The 26,791-nt window shown below is 27.1% G+C and overlaps 2 protein-coding genes across 2 annotated transcripts; both read left to right on the forward strand.

Annotated features, from left to right (window-relative positions):
• The first annotated feature begins 488 nt into the window (after window positions 1-488).
• On the forward strand, window positions 489-8,837 carry LOC145755458 (uncharacterized). Its single transcript, XM_082571697.1, has 7 exons — window positions 489-654; window positions 5,096-5,197; window positions 5,954-6,321; window positions 6,553-6,628; window positions 7,614-7,781; window positions 8,526-8,621; window positions 8,767-8,837. Exons 3-6 carry the CDS (start codon window positions 5,962-5,964, stop codon window positions 8,549-8,551), a joined length of 630 nt encoding a protein of 209 aa, XP_082427823.1. The 5' UTR covers window positions 489-654; window positions 5,096-5,197; window positions 5,954-5,961; the 3' UTR covers window positions 8,552-8,621; window positions 8,767-8,837.
• On the forward strand, window positions 8,731-26,791 carry LOC145755880 (uncharacterized). Its single transcript, XM_082572116.1, has 22 exons — window positions 8,731-8,839; window positions 9,694-9,743; window positions 9,917-9,989; window positions 10,773-10,816; window positions 11,010-11,085; window positions 11,771-11,820; window positions 11,941-12,019; window positions 12,142-12,191; window positions 12,312-12,390; window positions 12,996-13,045; window positions 13,257-13,326; window positions 13,559-15,360; window positions 15,560-15,670; window positions 17,025-17,249; window positions 17,365-17,678; window positions 17,840-17,882; window positions 19,734-19,844; window positions 20,590-20,644; window positions 21,935-22,176; window positions 24,719-24,877; window positions 25,860-26,026; window positions 26,481-26,791. The coding sequence occupies exons 1-22, from the start codon at window positions 8,731-8,733 to the stop codon at window positions 26,491-26,493; spliced, it is 3,972 nt and encodes a 1,323-aa protein (XP_082428242.1). The 3' UTR covers window positions 26,494-26,791.

A 26,791-nucleotide genomic window follows, 5' to 3' on the forward strand; every position in this document is an offset into this window, starting at 1 on the left:
AAGTAGAAAATAATAATTTGAAAAAAATAAATTAATTTATATATATGTGATTCAATTTTGTTGGAATGTTTGTATTAGAATTTTGTTGTGTAATAAAATAAAGACAACGTGCAATAAACTTAAAGTTTTAAGTCGAGGATAAATTATAGAAATATGTTTTGCCAGTTATGACGTCGGTCGTAAATACGTCATCCACTCTCTGTATATAAACAGCTGACGCACGTGCCGCGCTATTTAAAGTTGAAGGTTTTGTTTCGAAGCTTGTTCTTGCGTAAGTTCGTGGATAGTAACTTTAATTTAGTGCAATTTGAAGCAGTTATCTTTAATAGCAGATTAGAAAACACACGATTGGTAATTTCATTAAGCTTATATTGCTAAAGATTTATTGAATTAAAATATTTTGGCATTTTTGAAAATTTAATATTCGTTTGAAAATTTAATATTCGTTTATTTTATTTAATTTTTATGTTTTAGCATAAAGTGAAGAGTGTAGGGTATTTTATGTGCAAATCTAATGTGAGTAATTTTTGGATCCAGTTTTCCAAACTTGATCTGTGGGTCAGCTGGAAGAATATTGTTTGTGTGGAGTTTTTAGACATTCGAATTTTTATTGCTTCTTGATGGTGGTGTGGATATTCTTTGCCGATATTTCAAGTAAAATAACATCAACATTTATATAAATATGTTGCTAATTATTAAATTTAAAAAAATTGTAATGCAAGACACTTCGGCCCAAACAGCTCGAAAACAACTTCAAAAAATTGTAATGCAAGACACTTCGGCCCAGACAGCTCGGACCGTAAATTTTTGTCTAAAACAGCGGGGCAGAAGCCCGTCAAAAAAATATTTTTCGCGTAGTAACAGACGATATTGTAGACGATTTTTTTAAACTAAAAGATGCAAAAAAACAATTTCCTTGAACAAAATTTGTTTAAAAACATGTTGTTAATTAGATACCATGTTAATTTACACTTAAAAACTTATGATAAAATTTATAGAGTTAGGCAACAATGCAAAACGTGAGTTGTCGATTGGTCGTATTACGCAAAAATGCCCTTATTCAATGCAATAATTCAAGCTAACGGAGCATAAATTGATATTTTTTTATTTATTATTGATCAAAAATATGTTGTCGTCCAATTTCGGTGTTAAATTTTAAAATTTTAGGCGCTTTTAAGCGACACTCGCACTTTCTCGCATTTTCGGGCAACATCAAAGCATTTCTGCCGAAAACGTTGCTATGAGCAGGTGTTATAACGCGAAATTCTTTAAATTAAGTCAGAAGGTCGTTCAGTACATCCTGACTTAATCTTACTGATTCAGGATAGTTAACAAAAACACGCCAATTTAAATTACATTTTTTTTCAAGTTTTAAGGGATATATTTAAATATTAAACACGCAAAAAAAAACAATTTATATTCGCAAATTATTTAGTGAAAAATTTTTATAATATAATTGATTTTTATCAAATATTGTTTTAAATAACGACATTTAAAAAATAATCAAAACTTGCATTGCTTTTTGTAACTTTAAAGTGCGCTACTTTAAATCGTTTTTTTTAATAATTTTGTGTTATTAAGTTAAAAAGTTGACATAGAAAATAACAATAATGTTTTGCTAATTTTGTAGCAATAAATAGTTATATGATGATTTATTTTCTTTAAATATTGGTCTTAAAACACGAAAAACGAGACTCGCTGTTTCTCTTCTTTTTATCGCTTGAAAGCGTTCGACATTTCCTTGTTTTAGTTTATACTTTGATATAACTTGACACGGGCAAATAACAAATAACATATTTATACACATTATTTAGTAAATAAATTTTGAATTGATGTTTTATTTCCTTTAAATATTGTTCAGAAAAACGGCTTTATTCCACAAAATACGTTATGGTATTACGCATTTGCTTCTGAAAACCACTTGCTTTTAAACTAACTTATTTATAGGATTTAGTTTGTGTAATTGTAAAATTGACGCAGGAAATGAAAGACAACATATTTTTTCACATTATTTATTAAACAAATTATCGATTCAATGCTTATTTTATTTCAAATACAATAGACAACTTTCCATGAATACGCGAAATATTTCGCTGTAATTGAACTGCAAACGCCCCGCTATTTTAAAACAAATCTTCGGGCTGATCAAAATGTCTGGTTACCAACAATTTTATTTACACTCATTTGCTTGTAAGTGGCCAAGATTGAAGAGTTTTTAATATTTTTGTTGCATTTTTTTTGGTAAAATGGTGTTTGAAATATTTTTATGTTAAAATTTCAAAATAACATAAATTATTTAAAAGTATTTTGTTAAAGATTATGGGTTAATCCTTACTTAAGTTTATGTTGATCCATACTTTAAACTACAGGTATTTTTGCCTTGTAGACAATCTTGTAGGCCGCTATATCAATGGGTAATTCGTACTCGGGGGTTTTTAAATAAATTGTGAATATTGGTGGTCGCTGGCTACTATGTGCACTGGCGTCGATCCTGGGGGTGCAGGGGGTCCATTTACCCCCATTTATAATTTTAATAAGTGCTGAATATATGTGGCACCCCTAGGTTGTTTGCAAATGTTGCATTTTTTGCGTATAATTGATAGTTATATAAGCGATTTTTTTTTGATATGTTGCCAAAAAACGGCATATTCTGTGTGCCACGTTGTAGATTGTCTAAAACTGGCATTATTGCGAAACAAATACCGATTGTCCAGTGCCTTATTTTACGTAATAATTGTACTTCAGTTGGTTAAAGACTAATGTTGTCTGCTATCTTTGCGAATATTAAATTTAAGACTGTTAAGAGTTAAGTTTAATGAGCACTTTAAAACGGAATTTTTTAGCGAAGATTTTACTATTTTTTGGCACCTCTAAATTTATTTATTTATTTATTTTTGGATTGACGCCCACGACTATGTGTATATATTTTTCTTTAAACAAATAGACATTAGATGTATGCAAAACGTAATATATTTAAAAACACGGTTTTAAACATTTGTAGTAATGGAAATAAAATTTATATACAACAAAAATTGCGTTTCTGAAAAATTTTTATCAGTTGCTTTTTAAGTTACTGTTGTCGGCGTCGCACTGTACATAAAGTATAAGTGGTAGCTTTGATGTTATAGCAATGTTTATTAGTTGATTTATTCTTTTAAAGTCTTTGTAACTAGAGCAAGCATAGTGGTTGGCCTTTATAATTTATAATAAGGGTAACGTCTGTATTTTGTTACTTTACTAAAGAGAAGTGACATAACTATCTAACTATATTTCTGCTCATGGGAAAAAATAGTTTCTTGTTATAAAAGAATACATTTAAGAAAAAGCGTTACTTAAATTTAACATGGTTTTGTTTTAAACTTAATGCTGTAACTTAACAGTAAAACTTTTTTAAACAATTTATTGACATAAAACTAATAACACAATATGTTTTCAATTACAATATTAATTTAACGTTTTTTTTTTTGTAAATTATAAAATGATTAATAAATGATCAAATTGTAATGTCGTCTAAGTTTTGTTGGTTATTTATTTTATGTTTAAATTACAAAGGTTTGTTGAAGCTTGTAAAAGGCTTAATATAAAGTCATTTTAGTTGGCATAGCTAAATGTGTTTTTAAAATATTGCTAAAAATTTCCCTCATGTCTGGCTTAGTATAAACCACCCCTAATCTGGAGAAAAAATTTTCTATACAAAAGGTTTATACAAATGGGTTAAATATTTCTTCACAAATGGCTTGAATAGTGCAGACATGCTTTGTGTAGTTGTGTTAAAATTGTAGTAATTTATTCTTCAAGTTTGGCTTATTTACTAAAGCCGGCAGCATAAACCAAGTTTTAATCTGGCACCAAAAGTAATTTTAACAAGAGGGTTGGAATGGCTAAAATTATACTACAAGCTTCAAGCTTGGGTAGTTTTTATAATATTGTAGTCGTTTACTCTTCATGCTTGACTTATTGACTTAAGCCGGCAGTAAATACAAAGTTTAAGAGAGTTTTATTCGAAGTAATTCATATTTTTGTTATTATTTACGTTGTTTTTAAATTCACATATAAGTTTTATTCGTATTTCGAATTGGTCTTTTAATATCACTTATGTTTTGCCTATGTTACTGTTTGACTTTAAAAAAACAGCCACACCAACTAATTGCAGCATAGAAAACACAAGGTTGTTATTTTTTGATTTTATGAATAATTTGTGTGCCATCTTGTATAAGAGCAGTGACTTTAATTAAAAGTTTTTGTTGTATAAAATAACATCCTTGTTTTGGGTATATAGTGGCAATATTCTTTTTTTTGCACATATTTTTATCCTCAATGTGGGAAGGTCGAATGCGTGACCATTTGTTCCCCAATCTAACATCAACTTGCCTGTGGCAGTTTGGAATAATATAGATTTATATTTGCCTGATAATTATGCTGGTGATTAACAGATTAAGTGCTGGCTCAGCAGAAGTTCATACAGTTTATAGCGTGGAACTAGATAATGCTATAAATAGTAAAAAGTGGGTATAGATTTTCCTATTGTAAAAATATGGATTAGTCTTTGCCTATCATTAACTTAAGCTGTTGAAACAAAGTTATGTGGACCTGTTTATATAATTTTAATTATACATACACGCTTAGTAGCATTTTAGTTAAATTTTATAAAAAAATGAAGTGTAAATATTAAAAAATATAAAAATTTATGTTGTCTACTTAAATCTCTAACAAAGTAAAATATTTTTTTTTTTTTTTTTTATGCTTAAATATAAATTGGCAATCTGAAATTATTAGTTATATAAAGAAATTTTTAAATTTGTTGTTACTTGTAAGCCCATTAACCAAAAAGTAATTAACTTTAAAATATGTTTATTGGTACATTCAATAATCAAGTAGTAAGCTTGGTGCCTGGTATCTATTTGTAATATTAACTTAATTGTTAAAGGTTTATAAATGTTAAGGATTGTGTTTGTCTTTTAAAAAAAACAGAAATTAGTTTGCTGGCAATAATTAATAGTTTTTTTGTTACAAATTTTTTTTTCACTTTTGTGCTAATAGAAAGAGTGCAGTTATTTGTGAGATTAACGTATTTTGATATTTTATTTTTATTTAGGTTTCAGCACCAATCACTTTTTTGTGTTAACAAATATTTTCTGTGACTACGTGACTTCGGAAAACAGCCACTCCATCTAAATTGCAGCATAGAAAACACAAGGTTAATATTTTTTATTGTTGTTAATGGTTTTGTCTTTGTTTTAGTAAAACAGAAGCGTTAAAAAAAGGAAAAATATTTTTTTTTGTCCCTAGCAATTTATTTTTTAGAGGAAGATTAAACCCCAACTTTAAATTAAACAAAAACTTGTAACTTTAGCCATACATACACGATGGCATTATAATAGCACTAAAACCAACCAAGCATATTCGTTAACGTTTTGCTCTAGTCTAAAAGTTATTCTAACATGAGTTGATGACTATGTTTTAGTAAAACTTGTATATTAAACTTTTATGATTTTTAGCGCATTAATAAAGTCATAAAAAGTTAATTAATGAATATTAAATTAATGCAACGAAATAGACAAAACCAAATTCTTATTTTGTGCAATAGAAGATTATTACTAAAGCATTATATTAAAAGACTATTATTAAGGCATTATATATTAATAATTTTCAAAACCCGAATATAAAATTGCAACTACTAAAATATTTAAATTTTGCTGGAACTATGTGAGTTAAAAGCATTAAATGTATTTGTAACACTTTGTAAAAAATAATTCCAAAAAATATTTTTGTAATCCATTATTTTCGTATTTAATTTTGTTCTATTTGCACTAATTATTAAAAAATTTTAAATTAGTTAACCAAAATATAAATTTTGTGTTTATTTTTAAGGTAATCTGCTTAATAAATTTCTAAACACTATCTCGTTATTAAATGAATTTTTGTGCTTTCTAACTTTAAAAGTTGTTCGAAGTTTTTATTATGGAGGAAACTGAATCGGATGATCCAGTGTTGCCAAACAATAATGATCCAGAGTTGCCAGCCAATAATAACCTAGAGTTGCCAAACAATAGTGAAATAGAGTTGCCAAACAATAATGATCCAGAGTTGCCAGACAATAATGATCCAGAGTTGCCAGCCAATAATGATCCAGAGTTGCCAGACAATAATGATCCAGAGCTTCCAGACAATAATGATCCAGAGTTTCCAGACAATAATGATCCAGAGTTTCCAGACAATAATGATCCAGAGTTTCCAGACAATAATGATCCAGAGTTGCCAAACAATAATGATCTAGAGTTGCCAGACAATAATGATCCAGAATCGAATTTAAATACTCAGGTATTTTATTTACTTAAACCTAAATAAAGGTTTATAATTAAACTTTCCCAAAACCATCTAATAGGACAAGGTTGCTAAATATATTTAAAAAAAGGGTTAAAGGAAACAAATTTAAAACTTTATGGCTGTTATAATAACATTAACCTTTTAATTTTATTATTTTAAGTGTTTGGATGAGGTTGTGTTACTATAGTGATGTTACATTTATTAAAATTTAAATAAATTTTACAGAACTTGCAAGCAGGACCAGTTAGTTTAAATATTTATGGCGGCGATTTTGCTGAAATTTCAAGGAATTTGCCTCCAAGTGAGTTTTTGTTTTTTAATTTTATATGATTGGGTTTGCCTGACTATAGAAACCAGGGCCGACATTACGAAACTTGTTAAGTTAACGATCTTGTTACTTATATATCATTAGCAAGCGAAAATGTATTTAGAGAAAAAATGGGTATTTCGAAACAAAAAATATCAAATTTTAAGAACAAGATCGGGCAAAATTTAGCGAGTAGAATTTACTATTCATTAACTTAGCAAGAAGTATTTTGTCTTGGTTATCACTTTACATCTAAGATATATTTTTAAGTTCATAAATATACTGTCACTTATTAATATAAATTGTTACATATACAATTGGTGTAATAAATGCTTAACATATAATGCCATGAAACTTTAAACTGAACAATCTGCCAAACTCAATTTAATTTAGCATTTAAACATAAAGGATTCGAAGGAAAACATTATTTCGAAATGGATGATATAACCAAACTGTTTAATCTTAAGTCATGGTTTTCTTTAAGTTTTTTTTACAAACAAGTATATATATAAAATAACTATATTTTGTTTTGTTAATAAATGTGTTTTTAAACATTTACCATATTATCAAATTACCATACAAATGGACTATTGCTGGGCTATCCACTATAGCCTTAACTTTTCATTATAAAAATGACAATATAAAAGCACCCCTGTGGATAAAATTTTAACATCACCGCTTTGATGTAACCCCGAGATATCCAGTAAAAATGTAAGAATTGTCCCTTTGCGAAGCAAGAAATCCTTTTTTTTGTACTCTCTTATTTTTAATGAACTAGGTGGTTTTGTAATTAGTTAACGAGCAAGATAACTCGTTAAATTTTGAAGCATTAGCAAGATCGTTAAATTTAACCTAACGAGTTTCATAATGCTGCTCTAGGCCAAGTCTTAGTTTATTTATAGACTTAACAAAACATTATTTTATGCAACATATTAGCAATGCAAATTTTATTATTAATATTAAATTATTTTTATTATAGATGCTGTGATAAACTTTTATAACCCACAAGTCAGCGTAATTCGTGATTTTCATCAAAACGAGATCACTCAAAACATCACTCACCATGAAAACATCACTCAACATAAGCAATATAGTGGAGCATTCATGCCTGGGGCTTCAATATACGATTCTACATTTCCTAAAACAGGTATTTTCAAGTTATTTTCACAATACATAATTATACTCTGAAAATTGCATTTTTGATCTGATAGAAGAGTTAAAAAAACTGTGCTAGTAAATTATTAACCTTATATTGTTAAATTATGTTTGATTTTTATAAATTTATTCAATAATCAAAATTAAAAGATTATGGCTTATATAATAATGATGTACAAAATACTACATTAAATATGTAAATGGGGTTGAGCATAATAGTTTAAGCAAATATAAAACAATTTAAATATAATCGAGGTGTTAACTGCCTTTTAAATATTGCATGAAACTAGTTAAATTATTTACCTAACTCAAGAAATTTAAGTTGTTTGTGATGCAAAATTAAATAATACTTACAATCAGGACTTTTATATTGTACAGTTAGAGTCAGTTTATTTCATTTACGATTTCGGGCTTTATTTTGAATCGGCAGCATGGTGTACCTAAACCATATTAGGTCCTGAATTCGAATCCCGATGCTCTCATGCTGTAGCTCTGTTGAGTTAAAAGCTATAAATGGTATGAACTTCTGCTGAGCCAGCACTTAATCAGCAGCTAAATTATCAGGCAACCATAATCTATAATATTTCAAACTCACGCATTCGACCTTCCCACATTAAAAATAAAGATATTTACAACGAAAAATTTGTAATTGATTTTTACTTTCAACACAACATTAGGAGTTTGCCAACTATTTTTTATATTTTAAAGTTTTTTGTTATTTTTTGTTATTTCATAGCAAGTATAAAAGTTAGCTCTAATTAACTTGTGTATCTACATCAAAGTTTCCACTTCAAATGAAAATGAACGGCCAAGAACTTCTGGCTTAAATCAGGTTTTAACTTTAAAACTATTCGATACTTACTCAAATAAAAGTTAAACACTGATATAAATTGGGTCATAAGATCTTGTTCAACAAAAAATATGACTGGTTATCATTAGAAATGTTGGTAGTTACCAAAGTTTTACTGTTTTTAAAGGAGCAACCTGAAGAATTACAAACCCCAGATCCACATAAGGTTGATCCAGAACCAAGAAGAAGACAATTTGAAGGTAAGTTTTATTCTTGTTTATTTTATGGAAGTGTTTCTAATATTTTTTTAAGATCCTTGCTTGTCTATGGTCTGTCTATGATAATATAAATATATCATGTGGTCAATAACATTATATAATTCTAAACACTGATTTAGTTTCGGTAAAGTAACTGTAGAATAAGGCTGTAAAGTAAACTTTTAACAATGATTAAAATGTTTAATTGTCACTAATCTTATTCTTAACATAAACAAATGTTGGTTGTTGTAAAATATTTATTACCATTCGAAACTAACTTCTCAGGTTTTAATGTAATTGTAGGTGGGCACAGCTAACCTAAAAAGTAACTTTATTAAATGGTTATTTGTTACACAATATATTAACTTGTTATCACTGCTTAGTTATTGATAACCATTACCGTTAAAATTTAATTAAAACAAACAAGGAACAATCCTATTTTGATAAATACAATAATTTAGACCATAGTTGATATTTTACCTAAACAAACAAAATTATAAAAATTTCTAAAGCAGACTTGATTGGTTAATGATGACAACCAGTTGGCATTTACATACACTGTTACATCATTTAAAAAATGGCACTGTTTAAACCCGATAAACGATGATATTTTTCATATATTCTACCCCTTCTTAGCATGGTTTACTAGTAAAAAAATTAGATTAATAAACTTATATTAAAAAGAGCGTAATGCAATGGAGATTAATAAGTTTAATATCGATTTTCAAAGTTAACTTTGTTAATTAACGATTAACAGGTTATTGGGATCTTTAAGTATAATAAATGTATTATATTCATGCAATATAATACCACCTGTAAGAAACATTATTTTAATCCAATATTATTTACTTTAAAAGGTTCTACTTCTAATGAAAATGTACAACCGAGATCCTCCGCTTCAAATCAGGTTTTAACTTTAAAGTTTTCAATAAATATAAGCATGCTTAAACTAAATAACAAAGTTTAAATGTTGTTTATAATAAATAATAAGATTTTGGACTTAGTTTGAATAATAAATATAACTAGTAATCATAAAAAAGTTTTTGTAGTTACTTAACCAAAGTTTTACTGTTTATAAAGGAACAACCTGAAGAATCACAAACTCCAGATCCACATGAGGTTGATCCAGAACCAAGAAGAAGACAAAATGAAGGTAAATTTAAATCTTGTTTATAATATGGAAGTGTTTTTGGTATATGTTTATCTTTGATATAAGTAGACTGACATCATAGTCTAATCTTGCATCGGATGTAAATGTCTTTATTAAGTTTGGTAATTTTAATCTGCTTATGTATTTAGTAATAGCAAAAGTGACTAAGTTTGTCATCAACAAAATAACACTTTAAGATAGATGCAGTTGGTATTAAACCTTAAACCTTGTGCGGTAATACCTAATGATATAACCACTGGTATCACTACATAAAGTCTTGTGTTTGATTTTACTGTTTACATGTCGAAGTGTTATTGAATAAGATGCTACAAGCAATTCTTTTCTATATTCAAAATTAAGTTTTTTTGCTTATATTTTACAAAAACAATCTTATCCAAATAGAATCAAAAAACAAAAATATATTGAAATAAAACTTAACATAACACTTAAGATCTCATTACAACTGCGCCACTTACATAAAAGTGACGAAACTTAAAATAAAGATAACAAACAAGTAAAGGTGGAAACATGTCATCGCTGTAATAGATAACAACGGTCTATATTTGTTACAATACTTATTTCTGCTAAACTAAAAAATTAATTATCTGTTTATTATAATGCAATATTATCTGGTCGCTAAATTTAGTGGAAGTAATATACAATAATAAAAGGGGTTAAGTAAAGAGGATTGAAAATTCTTCTTACCTTGACTTAAAACAATTTATATTTAACCTTAAATATAATAAATCTAGTAATTGTTGTTACATAATACCAGCATTTTTACAGGTTTTACTTCAAATGAAAATTTACAGGCCTTTGCTTCAAATCAGGTTTTAAATTGTTGTCAATACAATGTTTAAATATTTACATTAACAAATAAAGTAAAAATATTAAATTAGATTTTTTTAATTGAAGGGACAACTTTTTTTTTAATTTAAATGGTTATCATTAAACCTTTAGGCATTTATGATTGAAACTAAGTTGTAAAATTAAATTTTTTTTTATAATAAGTTTTGTTTAAAGGAACAACCTGAAGAATCAAAAACTTTAGTTAAACTTCCACTTGAGGTTGATCCAGAACCAAAAAGTCAAAATGAGGGTAAATTTACCAAAATATAATCATGTTATTATATAAAAGTGTTTTAATATTTACTTCTTTGCATAATGAGGAGGCTGATTTTTTGAAAAAAAGATTTTAAATATTTACTGACAAAAGTAACTATATAATTAGGCTGTAAATATAAAACTTTCCATATAAGAATAAATTTAGAATTACTTGTACTTTACAGTATTTAAAAAAACTCTCAGACTTTTCAGTTCTATATTTTATATTTTTGTACTGTAATCCTAGCAGTAAAATTACTGTACACAATATTATTTACAGATATTTTTTCTAATTTTTTTACCTTTAAACAAGTTAGAAGTATAGCCTGACTTAAAATAAGTCGGGCGATCATATGACTTTTTTTATTATAAATGCATAGTCAACTGTTATGGTTCTTACTGAATATTGCATTTTTAATTTATTATGTTTTAGTTAATCTCAGATATTTGTTTGTTATGCAAAGTTTAATGCTGCATTATAAATGTTAAAATACTTTTAAAAGTTACCTTTTTGTTATTTTTTATGCTCTCTGGATTTAACTGCCAATTGAAAATAATCTTATTAATTTAGTTTTTTCTTTGCTAACTTCCTTTATACTTTAAATTTTTTTTTAAATGTAAAAAAAAAAGTTTAAAAATTGAAATCATACTCTATATTAACATAAGTGTTTACATTAAAGGTTCTACTTCCAGGGAAAATGTACCACTGGGACCCTCTGCTTTAAATCAGGTTTTAACATTAGAAATATCAATAAAGTTTTATTATAAGTACAATAAATAAAAAAGTTTTAATACTGTTTTTAAAAATTATTGAATTAAATTTTAATTTTACAAAAAAATTTGTTTAAAGGAACAACCTAAAGAATCACAAACTCCAGTAAAACTTTCACATCAGGTTGATCCAGAACCAAGAAAAACACGAAATGAAGGTAAATTTAACAAAATTAAATTATGTTTATTGTATGGGACTCTTGATATTTATATTTATTAATATGTAATACAAGAAGTATATAGCAAACTTGTATCTAACTCATTTTCATTTACAATAAAGGTTCTACTTTAACTGAGAGTGTACAACCGAGATCTTCTGCTTTAAATCAGGTTTAATTATAAAGTTGTCAATAAATTTAAGCTTGTTCAAATTGAAAAACACAGTTTTAATATTTGTTTAAAGAAATTTGTCTAATAAAATCAATCTAAACTTAAATATTTGTTTTAAAGAAACATGCTGATAATTCACTAACTGCAGCGAAAACTTACAAAAAGGAGTTTCCAGTACCAAGAAGAAGGCAGAATGAAAGTAAGTTTAAGTAACTTTTACAAACAAAAATGTGGTGGTGTTTGTCTTTGTTATTTTTACTTTTAGTATAGTAAAATGTAGTTGCAGGTTTTTTAAATTATGTTCGAATTTTTCCAACTTGCACGAGGAAACATTATTTTGAAAATTGGTAGTTTTCGAGAATATTGTCAATAGAAAAAGTCCCTGTGCTTGCGAGTCACATAGCGCACGACATCATTGTCGTTAGCTCATATGCTGGCAGACATAGGGAAATATTCTTATTTTTCCCTTTTAACCATTTGTTGCACCTTTTTAAATTTTTTCGCAGGAAACAAACTTAACATAAAAAACAATATTTTGCAATACTATGTAAGACATTTCTTACTTTTAAAAGTATTTTAATTAGGTAGGCTGTATTTGAAAAATTCTAACAATTTAAGGGTATGTCGTTAGTTTTAAAAGTTTACCAGTCAGAAACGGTTACAAATAACTTACAAAAATACACAAAAAGTAAGTGTTATTGAAGCAAAGTTTACCATTAAAACGCGAGCGTAGGGATTTTCTCTATATACAATATTTACCTTTAAATCTCAATATCCTAAAAACAAACTTTATTAACATTGAAGGTACCAGTTTGAATGAAAATGTACAGCTAAGATCCTCTGCTTCAAATCAGGTTTTAACTTTAGATTTGTTAAAAAAATAAATATTTACAAAGTTGTGTCATATTTACATTAGAGACACAGTTTAAGTATAATTAATTAACTAATTAAAGTTATAAGAGATGTTTTAAAAATTATTTAAGCTCTATTGCAAGAATTTTAAAGTTTTTGAAATAAATGTTTACTTATTTTTAAACATTTTGAAAATTAAATTTATGTTTTCAGCTAATTCCTAAAAAATCCAAATCTTTTGTCAAACGTTTTCGAAAATTTTTTTCAAAACTAACAGAAAAAGGTAAAAGAAAAAAAATTCTTAGTAAATTTATATGTTATTATTTAATTTGAGGTTGCAATTTTGATAACTTTGTAACAAAACTGAGTAATTTTTATCAGTACAGTTAATATAGAATCTTGGGCAGATTTTTATTTTGTAATGGGCCTTAACAAAGAAGTTCACTACTCTATAATATATACAATATATAAATAATTTATATGAATATATTACATTTAATACTTTATTGTTTTAGATAATTCTTTATGTAAACAACTTTCCATTAAGTGTTTTGAGCAAGCTAGAAATTTTGCCCATGAATTCTGCTCTCCTGTTCAGTTAGACAAACAATTAGAATTTGTTGAGTTAGAACTTACTCAATATTCTTCCACTGATATTCAAGATTTAGATTCAGTTGATCACTTTCATACCAGAAAAGAACAATTTGAAAGAATGTCCAAGTTAACTCAACCTGGCAAACACTATGGCACAAAGATTAAGGTGAATGACGTATTTGAATTAGCAAAAAGAAATGCTGAAGCAGCAGCTGAATGGAAATTCAACAAAGAGCCAAGAAATGAAACTGAACGACTTGAATTAGACAAGAAAAAAAGAGACTTTATTAAAATACATTCTAAAGTCATGGCACTTGTTGGGCACGCAGGGACTGGTAAATCAACTTTTATTAAAATTCTGATTCAGGAAATTGTTTCTAATAATAACAAGTTTCTTCAGAAAATAAAATTTATATTCAGCATTATTTTGCGATCAGTTGATTTTCATGAAAAAATGTCGATTTTCAGGTTTCTTGTTGCAAATTCATCCATAGATTGGAATCGACCAGAGTCTACTGATGTAGAATCATTTAATTGCATTAAAAACAGTTCTGACACTATCCTCATCTTTGATGGACTCGATGAAGCTGATAGTACTACCTTAGGGAAAGCACCCAAAAACTTGGTATCTACAAATGGCTCTGCTGAGGATTTTCTAAAAAACATTTTTACTGGAAAGTTATTTCCCAATGCTTATAAGTTTATTACTTCTCGACCAAGGCAAATGTATGAGTGGCATCCTTCTTGCAGACCTATCTTAGTGTTAAAACTACTTGGTTTCAATAAGGAAGCACAAGAAAACATTTGCGTGCAAATATGTGGGGAAAATTCACCTAAAGTCTTAACCTACTTACAAGATCATCCAGATATTGATGCTTACAATTATGTTCCTGTCAACTGTATCCTATCCATGCACTGCATCAATCAAGCAATTTTGTCTGGTTCAGAGGTTAATCTAAAAACTATGACAAATGTTATGCTTGCTTCTTTATTGCATTATATGAGGTCAGATCATTTTCCTGACAACACAGTAGTTCCTGAGAATGAATTTAAATGTCTAGCTTATCTTGCCTGGAATGGGTTTGAGAAGAAAAAAATTATTTTTGATCAAAAAGACATTAAAAAGGCTGGAATTACCGAAAAAATGCTTAAAACATTTCTTGACACTTTTGTTTATGATTCGTCAAACATGAAAGTCAAGATATTAGAAGGAGACAAGCGAAGCAACTTCAGTCATCTCACCTGGCAAGAACTGTTTGCTGCCATGTATTTATTCTTATGGGCAAGTCTGGATGAATTTCAAGAATGTGTTCCACAGTTTTCCACTAGTCGATGGGAAGTCGTCACAAAATTTCTGTTTGGGTTTTACAGTTCCAAGGATTTGTCTGAATTTCAATCTGGTTCTTCAACAGCTTATGATGAAAAACGAGCTGTTCTAGAAACATATGCTAAAGATTTGTGTAAAAATGTTGATTCTTCATCAACTATTAATGAACTTAGCAGTTATTTGTATGAATCCAACGATGATGACCTCAACCAGTCTGTTCTAAGTCTTCTACCTGATCATTTATACTTCGAGTTTGAGGAATCTTTGTTGCCGAGTGACTACATCCATCTTGGCTACTTGTTTGAACAACTGACCAAACCCCTTTCTTTAATGATGGGCTTTAGTAAAGATAAATCTTCTCAACTGCCTAGTATCTTTAAAGGTTTAAAAGTGAAGGTAAGCAAATTTTAAAATTTTAATAAATTTTAAATTTATTTGAACTAGCTTTAAATAAGAATTAAAATGTTGGTAATTATTATTTTAATTCAAAATGCTCATAATTACTATTTTATAAAGAATACATTTTTTAAAATTTTTCTTAGGTAATTAAATTAAAGTAATCTTCAAATTAAGTAAAATATAAATTTTGTTTTAGATAAAGTTGAACTTAACATCGAACAAAATTAGTGATGAAGCTGTAACATTACTGGGTGAGGTTATTGACAAGTTTGAGGAACTTAAAATTAGTGGTTGTCGCATCACAGAAGTTGGTGGATTGGCCATTGCTAGAGCTTGTTCAAAACTAACGAATACTGTAAGTATATTACTTTATTGCTTGGTATTTAAAGATTAATTATTTAAACAAGCACTAGATTTAAATAACATTTAATATTAAAATTACTTTATGTAATAACAAAACTTTTTTATTTAGTTTATAAAAATATAAACACAAACTTATTTTCAATTTTATAACAAGAAGTAGTAAAGTCACAATGCTCATTAACTTTAACAATGGGTCATTGTTAAGTTACAACTTATTGTATTATATTTAAATAAAATTATTTTTTGTATTTCCTCAGGATCAAATTATTTAAAAATTAAAAGTTTTAAAGAAATATTTAAAACAAAATGTTACTTTATAAATTTTTGGAGAATTTTAAACTTAAAATAAACAAAAATAATTAAATTTAACAATTAACACATTATTTTAGTGACATTAAACAAATTCGATTTTAAACATTTAAATATTTTGGCGTATTTATTGAAAAACGATTTATAAATTAACAGTAAAATTTTATTAAAACAATAAGGGTGGAGTTATTAAAGTCGAGTTAACTTAATCCTCAGTTAACTTTTTATTTTTTAGTTGTTATTGAAGTTGAGTTAAACTCGGATTAACTAATCCTAGTTTTACTTGCGATTTTTGTTTAAAAACTGGTCTAAACCGGTTTGAAATCGCTATAGCGAATCAAAACAGCGAACAACAATTTTTGTTGATTTTCGCTGTAACCAAGGACGGTTTGTTCACTTTTTTGCACGAGATTTAAGTTTTTGTAAATAATAAGGCTAAACATGAATTTGAAGGGTTTTAGTAATAATTCAACATTTAACTTTCTTTATTAAGTTACCCTTAGTTAAGATTAGTTACTGTTAGTAAATAAAAAACAGGCCCTTAGCCTATTCAGGCTTAAGATTACTATTATAAAAAAATGAACGCTATAGAAACTTTTTTTACAAATTGTTCTCAAATATTGTCAATAGGAATAAACGATTGTTAAGTAATTTTTTATTAAAATGGATACTTTGGAAATCATTGAAATAACAAATACAAAATACGAAATTCCAAAAAAACAATAAAAAGATTTCACAAATCCCTGGAAAAATATACAGAAAGAGAAATAGTCCAGCGTTACAGATTTAATAAAAATAGCATTTTACAGCTTTATAACATTATTGAAAAAGATTTAAGTTTAAAAATTAGAAGCCATGGTGTTTCAGCATTGTTGCAGCTTTTGGCAACCCTTAGGTATTATGCAACAGAAAATTTACAACGCAGTGATGGAGACTTAGTTGGGGTACATAAATGCAAGGTGTGCCTTATCGTACATCGGATTTTTAAGTGTATAGCTTCGCGCAAACACTTATTTGTAACTTTTCCTAGTGGATTGGCTCTGCAAACATGCATGGATGATTTTGGGCAAGTTTCAGGGTTTCCCAAAGTAGTTGGAGCAATAGATGGCACACATATTCCTATTGTTTCACCTAGTGGTGATTCTCCTGAGGTGTTCAGAAACAGAAAAGGATTTTTTTTTGTTAATGTTCAGGCCATCTGTGATGCTCACCGAGTATTTACCAACATTGTTGTGCGTTGGCCAGGATCAACTTATGACTCCCAAATTTTTGAAAATTTATGAATTCGTGACCATTTTGAAGATTGATTTGTGTCTTGTCTGTTGTTAGGTGACAATGGTTACCCCTGTAAAAATATTTAATGACTCCTTTACTTTATCCCTTCACATTACCACAAAAAAGTACAATAAAGCTCACATAAAAACAAGATCAAGAATTGAACAGTCTTTTGGCATTTTAAAACAAAGGTTTCAGGCCTTTGCAATTCCACTTCGGACACGTCTGGACAATTCAATAATTATAATAGTTGCAATTATGTGTCTTCATAATTTTGCACTAAAAACAAGGCAAGAGAAACTGGCACCTTACGATGCTGAAATTCCAGTAATTGAAACAAATGGAGGAGCTGGTCATTTATTGGCTGGGTGAGCTGTGCGAGACCAAATAATAAATAACTATTTTCAGTAATATTTAAATTTAAGAAGAAATTTTTATGTTAATATAGTTAGACTGCATAAAAATGTTTGTTTATGTGTTTTATGTAATCTTTTTGTAGCTAGGAATAAAATGAATAAAAAAAAATTAGAACTCTTAACTACGATCAAAGCGAAGGAGAACTGTTGGAATTGGTAAAATCTTATCCAGTTATAACTTCAAAATTAACAAATTCTTCTACCACAACTGCAAAAAAATGTTTGGGTTGATTTAACAAAAACATTTAATTTAATCAATATATGATGCAATAGAACACCAGAAAATATACAAAATTTATACAAAAATGTTAAAAAGAAGCCAAATCAGCTAATACAGAACAAAAAAGAGAAATTAGAAAAACAGGAGGTGGCCACCACCTAATCCCATTAGCTCTTTTACACAGAAAGTCATTTGTGAGTAACAATTATATTTTATGATAAACCAAATAATACACAACGATAAATTTACTACAAACCTGCAAAACTTTGTTTTAAATAATAGCTCTAATTCCCAATGAAATCAATTCACTGCATAACAGTTTTGATGATGATGCCTTGCCGATTCTTGATCTTACTGGTAGCACCCCAGTCATGATCAAATTGTTACTGAATGTTCTTCAAATGGAGATATTTTTATAGCATGTAAAGAATAACCAGGTTAAATTTCATGTTGTGAATATTATTACCAATAAAGAGATCTAGTTTAAAAAAAGGAGTCTTTAAAAAGAAAAATCGATTCTGGTGGAGTAAGGGAGGCTAAAATGTTACCACTTAGGCAGGAAATAGAAAATAAAAAAGAAATTCATATACTAACCAAAAAGTTACTAATAAAGAACCAAGAAATGAAAATAAAAGAACATGATTTAAAAATGAAAGAACTTGAAATAAAAATATAGCAAACAAAAAATTTAAAAAATTACCGAGCAGCATGTTTAAACAACTTTTATGAAATTTAATAGTTTGCATATTTATTTATTGTATTATTTATGTTTTTATATTTTGTTACCTAAAAAAAATAGTTATCAATAAAATTTAAATAAAAGGGTTTACTTTCCACTTCGCATGAATATAATACCAAAGCTTTTCTAGATTAAAAATATGATACCCTGTCCAAAATAGGTATTTACCGAGAGCAAAATGCTTAAAACCATCATCGCGCATTTCCTTGTTTAGCCAAACCAGGGTGGACGGTTTTTAACTTTAACGACATAAAAGTATTTTCTAAACTTTTTGACCTGCCCATTGTTAGGATTGACAGGATGTTTGTAATTTCTAATTTCAATAACTACAATAAAGGTTAAATATATTGCCTGTGCCACAACTTAATAAAATACTACCTAAATAGTTAATTATAAATATTTTAACCAAATTTATTTGGCAAAGTCCATATAAAACTTAGGTTGTAATTGACTATACACATTATATATGCATTTAACAGAAGACAAAAATAGGTAAAATACCTTACAATGATATGTCCGGTACATCACTCACGATTTACGGACTGACTAAAGCCATTACAACCAGTACTAACTTACTAATTATACAACTTTGCTTTGCTGTTGTATTGTTTTCCATAAGCTACCTATGAATTACTATTAACTCTGTCCAAACGATCACAACAACTTTTAGGCCAATCTAGTTTTACTATTAGACTATTGCCGTAATTTTTTTTTGATAAAGTAGCTAATTAATTTTAAGTTAATCTGAGTTTAAACTACCTCAATTGGCCGGTTAACATTTTAGCGATTCAACTCAAGTTTAATTCGCGATTACCGTTAACTCGACTTTAATTACTTCACTCTTGGTGTGATAATAAGTAAATTTTAATTAAAGTTTAAATATTCCAGATAAATAACAAGTTGGTGAAAATTAAATGTTGGTCATTTTTGTGTTAATTCAAAATTTTATTTATTAATATTTTTAAAAGTGTTTTGTTAAACAGTTTTTATCTCAGTTATTTTAATTAAAGTAATCTTTAAATTAAGTAAAATATAAATTTTGTTTTAGATAAAGTTGAACTTATCAGAGAACTATTTTGGTGATGAAGCTGTAACATTACTGGGTGAGGTTATTGACAAGTTTGAGGAACTTAATATTGAAGGTTGTTACATCACAGAAGTTGGTGGATTGGCCATTGCTAGAGGTTGTTCAAAACTAACACATCCTGTAAGTATATTACTTTATTGCTTGGTATTTAAAGATTAATTATTTAAACAAGCACTAGATTTAAATAACATTTATTATTAAAATTACTTTATGTAACAACAAAACTTTTTTATTTAGTTTATAGAAATATAAACACAATTTTATTTTCGATTTTATAACAAGAAGTAAAAACGGTCACAATGCCCATTAACTTTAACAATGGTCTATTGTTAAGTTACAATTTATTGTATTATATTTAAATAAAATATTTTTTGTATTTCCTCAGGATCAAATTATTTAAAAAGTAAAAGTTTTAAAGAAATATTTAAAACAAAATTACCTTATAAACTTTTGCAGAATTTTAAACTTAAAATAAACAAAAATATTTAAATTTAACAATTAATACATTATTTTTAGTGACATTCAACTAATTCAGTTTTAAACATTTAAATATTTTGGCTTATTTATTAAAAACATTTATAAATTAACAGTAAAATTTTATTAAAACAATAAGTGTGATAATAAGTAAATTTTAATTAAAGTTTAAATATTTCAGATAAATAACAAGTTGGTAAAAATTAAATATTGGTCATTTTTGTGTTACTTCAAAATTTTAGTTATTACTATTTTTATAAAGTGTTTTGTTTAACTGTTTTTTATCCTAGTTATTTTAATTAAAGTAACTTTTAATTAAAGTAAAATATAAATTTTGTTTTAGATAAAGTTGGACTTATCAGGGAACGAAATTGGTGATGAAGCTGTAACATTACTGGGTGAGGTTATTGACAAGTTTGAGAAACTTAATATTAGGGGTTGTAACATCACAGAAGTTGGTGGATTGGCCATTGCTAGAGGTTGTTCAAAACTAACGAATACTGTGAGTATATTACTTTATTGCTTGGTATTTAAAGATTAATTATTTAAACAAGCACTAGATTTAAATAACATTTAATATTAAAATTACTTTATGTAACAACAAAACTTTTTTATTTAGTTTATAGAAATATAAACACAAATTTATTTTCAATTTTATAACAAGAAGTAAAAACGGTTACAATGCCCATTAACTTTAACAATGGTCCATTATTAAGTTACAGTCTATTGTATTATATTTAAATAAAATTATTTTTTGTATTTTCTAAGAATCAAATTATTTCGTAATTAAAAGTTTTAAAGAAATATCTAAAACAAAATTTTACAAAAATATTAAATTTAACAATTATTACATTTTTTTAGTGACATTCAACAAATTCAGTTTTAAACATTTAAATATTTTGGCTGATTTATTAAAAAACTATTTATAAATTAACAGTAAAATTTTATTAAAACAATAAGGGTGGAGTTATTAAAGTCGAGTTAACTTAATCCCCGGTTAACTTTTTATTTTTTTGTGTTATTAAAGTCGAGTTAAACTTGGATTAACTAATCCTAGTTTAACTTGCAATTTTTGTTTAAAAACTGGTTTAAACAGGTTTGAAATCGCTATAGCGAATCAAAACAGCGAACGACATTTTTTGTTGATTTTTGCTGTAACCAAGGACGGTTTGTTCACTTTTTTGCACGAGATTTAAGTTATTGTAAATAATAAGGCTAAACGTGATTTTGAAGGGTTTTAGTAATAATTTAACATTTAACTTTCTTTATTAAGTTAGACTTAGTTAAGATTAGTTACTGTTAGTAAACAAAAAACAGACCTTTAGCTTATTCAGGCTTAAGATTACTATTATAAAAAAATGAATGCTATAGAAACTTTTTTTACAAATTGTTCTTAAATATTGTCAATAGGAATAAACGATTGTTAAGTAATTTTTTATTAAAATGGATACTTTGGAAATTGTTGAGGTAACGAATACAAATAACAAAATTCCCAAAAACGATTAAAAGATACTACAAATCCCCTGAAAAATATATAGAAAGAGAAATAGTCCAGCGTTACAGATTTAATAAAAATAGCATTTTACAGCTTTATAACATTATTGAAAAAGATTTAGGTTTAAAAATTAGAAGCCATGGTGTTTCAGCATTGTTGCAGCTTTTGATAACCCTAAGGTTTTATGCAACAGTGAATTTGCAACGTAGTGATGGAGACTTAGTTGGGGTACATAGATGTACGATGTGTCTTATCGTACATTGGATTTCTAAGTGTATAACTTCGCGCAAACACTTATTTGTAACATTTCCTTATGGATTGGCTCTGCAAACATGCATGGATGATTTCGGACAAGTTTCAGGGTTTCCCAAAGTAGTTGGAGCAATAGATAGCACACATATCCTTATTGTTTCACCTGGTGGTGATTCTCCTAAGGTGTTCAGAAACAGAAAAGGATTTTTTTCCTATAATGTTTAGGCCATCTGTGATGCTCACCGAGTATTTACCAACATTGTTGTGCGTTGGCCAGAATCGACTCATGACTCCCGAATTTTTGAAAATTAAAGAATTCGTGACCATTCTGAAGATTGATTTGTGTCTGGTCTGTTGTTAGGTGACAATGGTTACCCCTGTAAAAAATATTTAATGACTCCTTTACTTCATCCCTTAACATTACCACAAAAAAGTACAATAAAGCTCACATAAAAACAAGATCAAGAATTGAACAGTCTTTTGGCATTTTAAAACAAATCTTTCGGGCCCTTACAATTCCACTTCGGACACGTCTGAACAATTTAATAATTATAATAGTTGCAATTATGTGTCTTCATAATTTTGCACTGAAAACAAGGCAAGAGAAACTGGCACCTTACGATGCTGAAATCCCAGTAATTGAAACAAATGGAGAAGCTGGTCATTTATTGGCTGGGTGAGCTGTGCGAGACCAAATAATAAATAACTATTTTCAGTAATATTTAAAGTTAAGAAGAAATTTTTACGTTAATATAGTTAGACTGCATAAAAATTATTGTTTATGTGTTTTATGTAATCTTTTTGTAGCTAGGAATAAAATGGATAAAAAAAATGAGAACTCTTAACTACGATCAAAGCGAAGGAGAACTGTTGGAATTGGTAAAATTTTATCCAGTTATAACTTCAAAATTAACAAATTCTTCTACCACAACTGCAAAAAAAAAGTTTGGGTTGATTTAACAAAAAAATTTAATTTAATCAATAAATGATGCAATAGAACACCAGAAAATTTACAAAATTTATACAAAAATATTAAAAAGAAAGCCAAATCACAACTATAAATTTACTACAAACCTGCAAAACTTTGTTTTAAATAATAACTTTAATTCCCAATGAAATCAATTCACTGCATAACAGTTTTGATGATGATGCCTTGCCGATTCTTGATCTTACTGGTAGCACCCCAGTCATGATTAAATTGTTACTGAATGTTCTTCAAATGGAGAAATTTTTATAGCATGTAAAGAATAACCAGGTTAAATTTCATGTTGTGAATATTATTACCAATGAAGAGATCTAGTTTTGAAAAAGGAATCTTTAAAAAGAAATAGTGATTCTGGTGATGTAAGGGAGGCTAAAATGTTACTACTTAGGCAGGAAATAGAAAATAAAAAAGAAATTCATAAACTAACCAAAAAGTTACTAATAAAGAACCAAGAAATAAATATAAAAGAACATGATTTAAAAATGAAAGAACTTGAAATAAAAATAGAGCAAACAAAAAATTAAAAAAATTACCGAGCAGCATGTTTAAACAACTTTTATGAAATTTAATAGTTTGCATATTTAATTATTGTATTATTTATGTTTTTAAATTTTGTTACTCAAAAAAAATAGTTATCTATAAAATTTAAATAAAGGGGTTTACTTACCACTTTGCATAAATATAATACCAAAGCTTTTCTAGATTGAAAATATGATACCCTGTCCAAAATAGGTATTTACTGAGAGCAAAATGCTTAAAACCATCATCGCGCATTTTCTTGTTTAGCCAAGCCAGGGTGGACGGTTTTTAACTTCAACGACATAAAAGTATTTTCTAAACTTTGTGACCTGCCCATTGTTAGGGATTGACAGGATGTTTGTAATTTCTAATTTCAATAACTACAATAAAGGTTAAATATATTGCTCTTGTGACAACTTAATAAAATACTTCTTAAATAGTTAATTATAAATCTTTTAACCAAATTTATTTGGCAGAGCCCATATAAAACTTATGTTGTAATTGACTATACACATTTTATATGCATTTAACAGGAAACAAAAATAGGTAAAATACCTTACAATGATATGTCCGGTACATCACTGACGATTTACGGACTGACTAAAGCCATTACAACCAGTATTAACTTACTAATTATACAACTTTGCTTTGCTGTTGTATTGTTTTCCATAAGCTACCTATGAATTACTATTGACTCTGTCCAAACGATCACAACAACTTTTAGGCCAATCTAGTTTTACTATTAGACTATTGCCGTGATTTTCTAAACTACGAACTCAAAATGAAACGTTGTTGTTCCAGCAAAGAATGCATTGCACATGTTAACAAGTTACTAAACCAATTAACCTAAAAACTAATGAACCATGAAACAACTAAAAAATTTTTTTTGATAAAGTAGTTAATTAATTTTAAGTTAATCTGAGTTTAAACCACCTCAATCGCCGGTTAACGTTTTAGCGATTTAACTCGAGTTTAATTCGCGATTATCGTTAACTCGACTTTAATTACTCCACCCCAAGTGTGATAATAAGTAAATTTTAATTAAAGTTTAAATATTTCAGATAAATAACAAGTTATTAAAAATTAAATATTGGTCATTTTTGTGTTACTTCAAAATTTTAGTTATTATTATTTTATAAAGTGTTTTGTTAAACTATTTTTTATCCCAGTTATTTTAATTAAAGTAACTTTTAATTATGTAAAATATAAATTTTGTTTTAGATAAAGTTGGGCTTATCAAATAACGAAATTGGGGATGAAGCTGCAACATTACTGGGTGAGGTTATTGACAAGTTTGAGGAACTTAATATTTGGAAGTGTAACATCACAGAAGTTGGTGGATTGGCCATTGCTAGAGGTTGTTCAAAACTAACACATCCTGTAAGTATATTACTTTATTGCTTGGTATTTTTCAATTTTTTTATTTAAACAAGCACTAGATTTAAATAACATTTATTATTAAAATTACTTTATGTAACAACAAAACTTTTTTATTTAGTTTATAAAAATATAAACACAAATTTATTTTCAATTTTATAACAAGAAGTAGAAACGGTCACAATGCCCATTAACTTTAACAATGGGTCGTTGTTAAGTTACAATCTATTAATATTTTTTTTAAATTAAGTTTTGTATTTTTCCTATTTTGAAATAATTAAAAATTAATAAAATGTTTTTTATCAAATTTCTGGTACAACTTAAGAGTATCGATGAATTTATTTTATTTATATTATTTTTAATTTATGTTAATTAGTAGTTTAATTTATTTTATTTAAACTTAAAGTTTAACTTCACTTACTAAAATTAACTACAACAATTAAATTTATTGATTCAATAATTATTGGATTAATAGTTGTTTTAAATTAATTATGTGAATTAGAATAATTTTTAAATTAAGTAAAATATAAATTTTGTTTAAGATAAAGTTGAACATTTGATATTAAAATTGATTTGTTTAAACAAAACTTTAATTTTTATTAAATTTATAATTTTGTAAAAAAAGTTAAACAGTCACAATGCCCATTAACTTTAACAATGCTTCATTGTAAAGTTACAATCCATTGTATTAATGTTTACTAAAATAAGTTTTAGTGTTTTTCCAGAATCAAATTATTTGAAAATTAAAAGTTTTAAAAATTAATAAATGCAACATGTAACCTAACCACAAGAACAATTTAAATCTTTAGAAAACGTTTAAATTTAACAATAATTATTTTTTATAGTTATATTAAACAAATTCAATTTTAAACATTTAAAATATTTTTTTTTAAGTTAAAAAAGCAAATTATAATTTAACAATAAAACTTCATTTAAACTATTGGTGTGCTAATAACAGATTTTAATTAAAGTTTAAATGTTTTAGATGAAAGAGTTGGATATTAGGTGCAACAATCTTGGAGATGAGTGTGCTGTTGCTTTCTCATCATGTCTCCACAACATTCAATGCTTACGTGTATGGGATTGTGGTTTTACTGAGGATGGGGAACAACTATTGAGGGAAGCAAGCAAAAAAGTTCCAAATATGAAACTGTAAGTTTTGTTTACTATTCAACATTATTTAAACATATTTACTATAGGACAAACATATTGACTATATTTAAATCCCTTTACTAGAATAAACTAAAGCTAACTTTTAATAAAAGAGGTTTTTGACACTTTTAAGACTACCTTTTATTTTTGTAGATTAGTTATTAAATATTTTTTTTTCGTAACATTCTATTTTCAATTTTTATTTTTTTAGATTGTTGATAATTTTTAAGGCATACATTTACATTTTACTAGGCAAGAAGAATAACTTCAAATTTAAAAACAAATACAAACCCCTAAAACACGTTAGTTTAAACCCTATAAAACATGTTATTTCAACTGTCAATTTGTTTTATTTAGGATTGTATAATCGAAAATTATATTTAAAAATGTTGATAATTTTACCCAATAATTAGATTAGATTTTATTAAAATTACACCCACTTGTATTTAACTAGGTTGTGGTTCTGAAATCATGGAAACTTTGTTCATTTTGTTTAAAAAAAAACTTTTCTGTGCAAAAAAAGTAAATTTTAAGAAAATGGAAAAGTTATTTTTAAAGTTATTTTCATTCATTATTTGGTCTTCAATATTTCTGCGTTGTTTACAACATGCTCTTTATCGTATAAGTGCTAATTTTGTTTTTAATAATTTATTTTACAGTTTTATTTTCAATTATTAATTTTCATTCATTATTTGGTTCATTATTATTTCTGTGTTGTATACAACGTGCTCTTTATCGTATAAGTACGGTGGCCCAGAAGGGCAA

Source organism: Corella eumyota, chromosome 6 (assembly GCF_963082875.1).
Source record: "Corella eumyota chromosome 6, kaCorEumy4.1, whole genome shotgun sequence".
NCBI lineage: Eukaryota > Metazoa > Chordata > Ascidiacea > Phlebobranchia > Corellidae > Corella > Corella eumyota.

Bases quoted from the DNA above. Each gene is read 5' to 3' on its own strand.
- LOC145755458 (XM_082571697.1), top strand. From the start codon at position 5,962: ATGGAGGAAACTGAATCGGATGATCCAGTGTTGCCAAACAATAATGAT. The intron at 6,629-7,613 runs GTGAGTTTTTGT...TTTTTATTATAG, and splicing joins TTCAAGGAATTTGCCTCCAA to ATGCTGTGATAAACTTTTAT. The intron at 7,782-8,525 runs GTATTTTCAAGT...GTTATTTCATAG, and splicing joins TTCTACATTTCCTAAAACAG to CAAGTATAAAAGTTAGCTCT.
- LOC145755880 (XM_082572116.1), top strand. From the start codon at position 8,731: ATGTTGGTAGTTACCAAAGTTTTACTGTTTTTAAAGGAGCAACCTGAA. The intron at 12,391-12,995 runs GTAAGTTTAAGT...TTAACATTGAAG, and splicing joins AAGAAGAAGGCAGAATGAAA to GTACCAGTTTGAATGAAAAT. The intron at 22,177-24,718 runs GTGTTCAGAAAC...ATTTTGTTTTAG, and splicing joins CTGGTGGTGATTCTCCTAAG to ATAAAGTTGGGCTTATCAAA.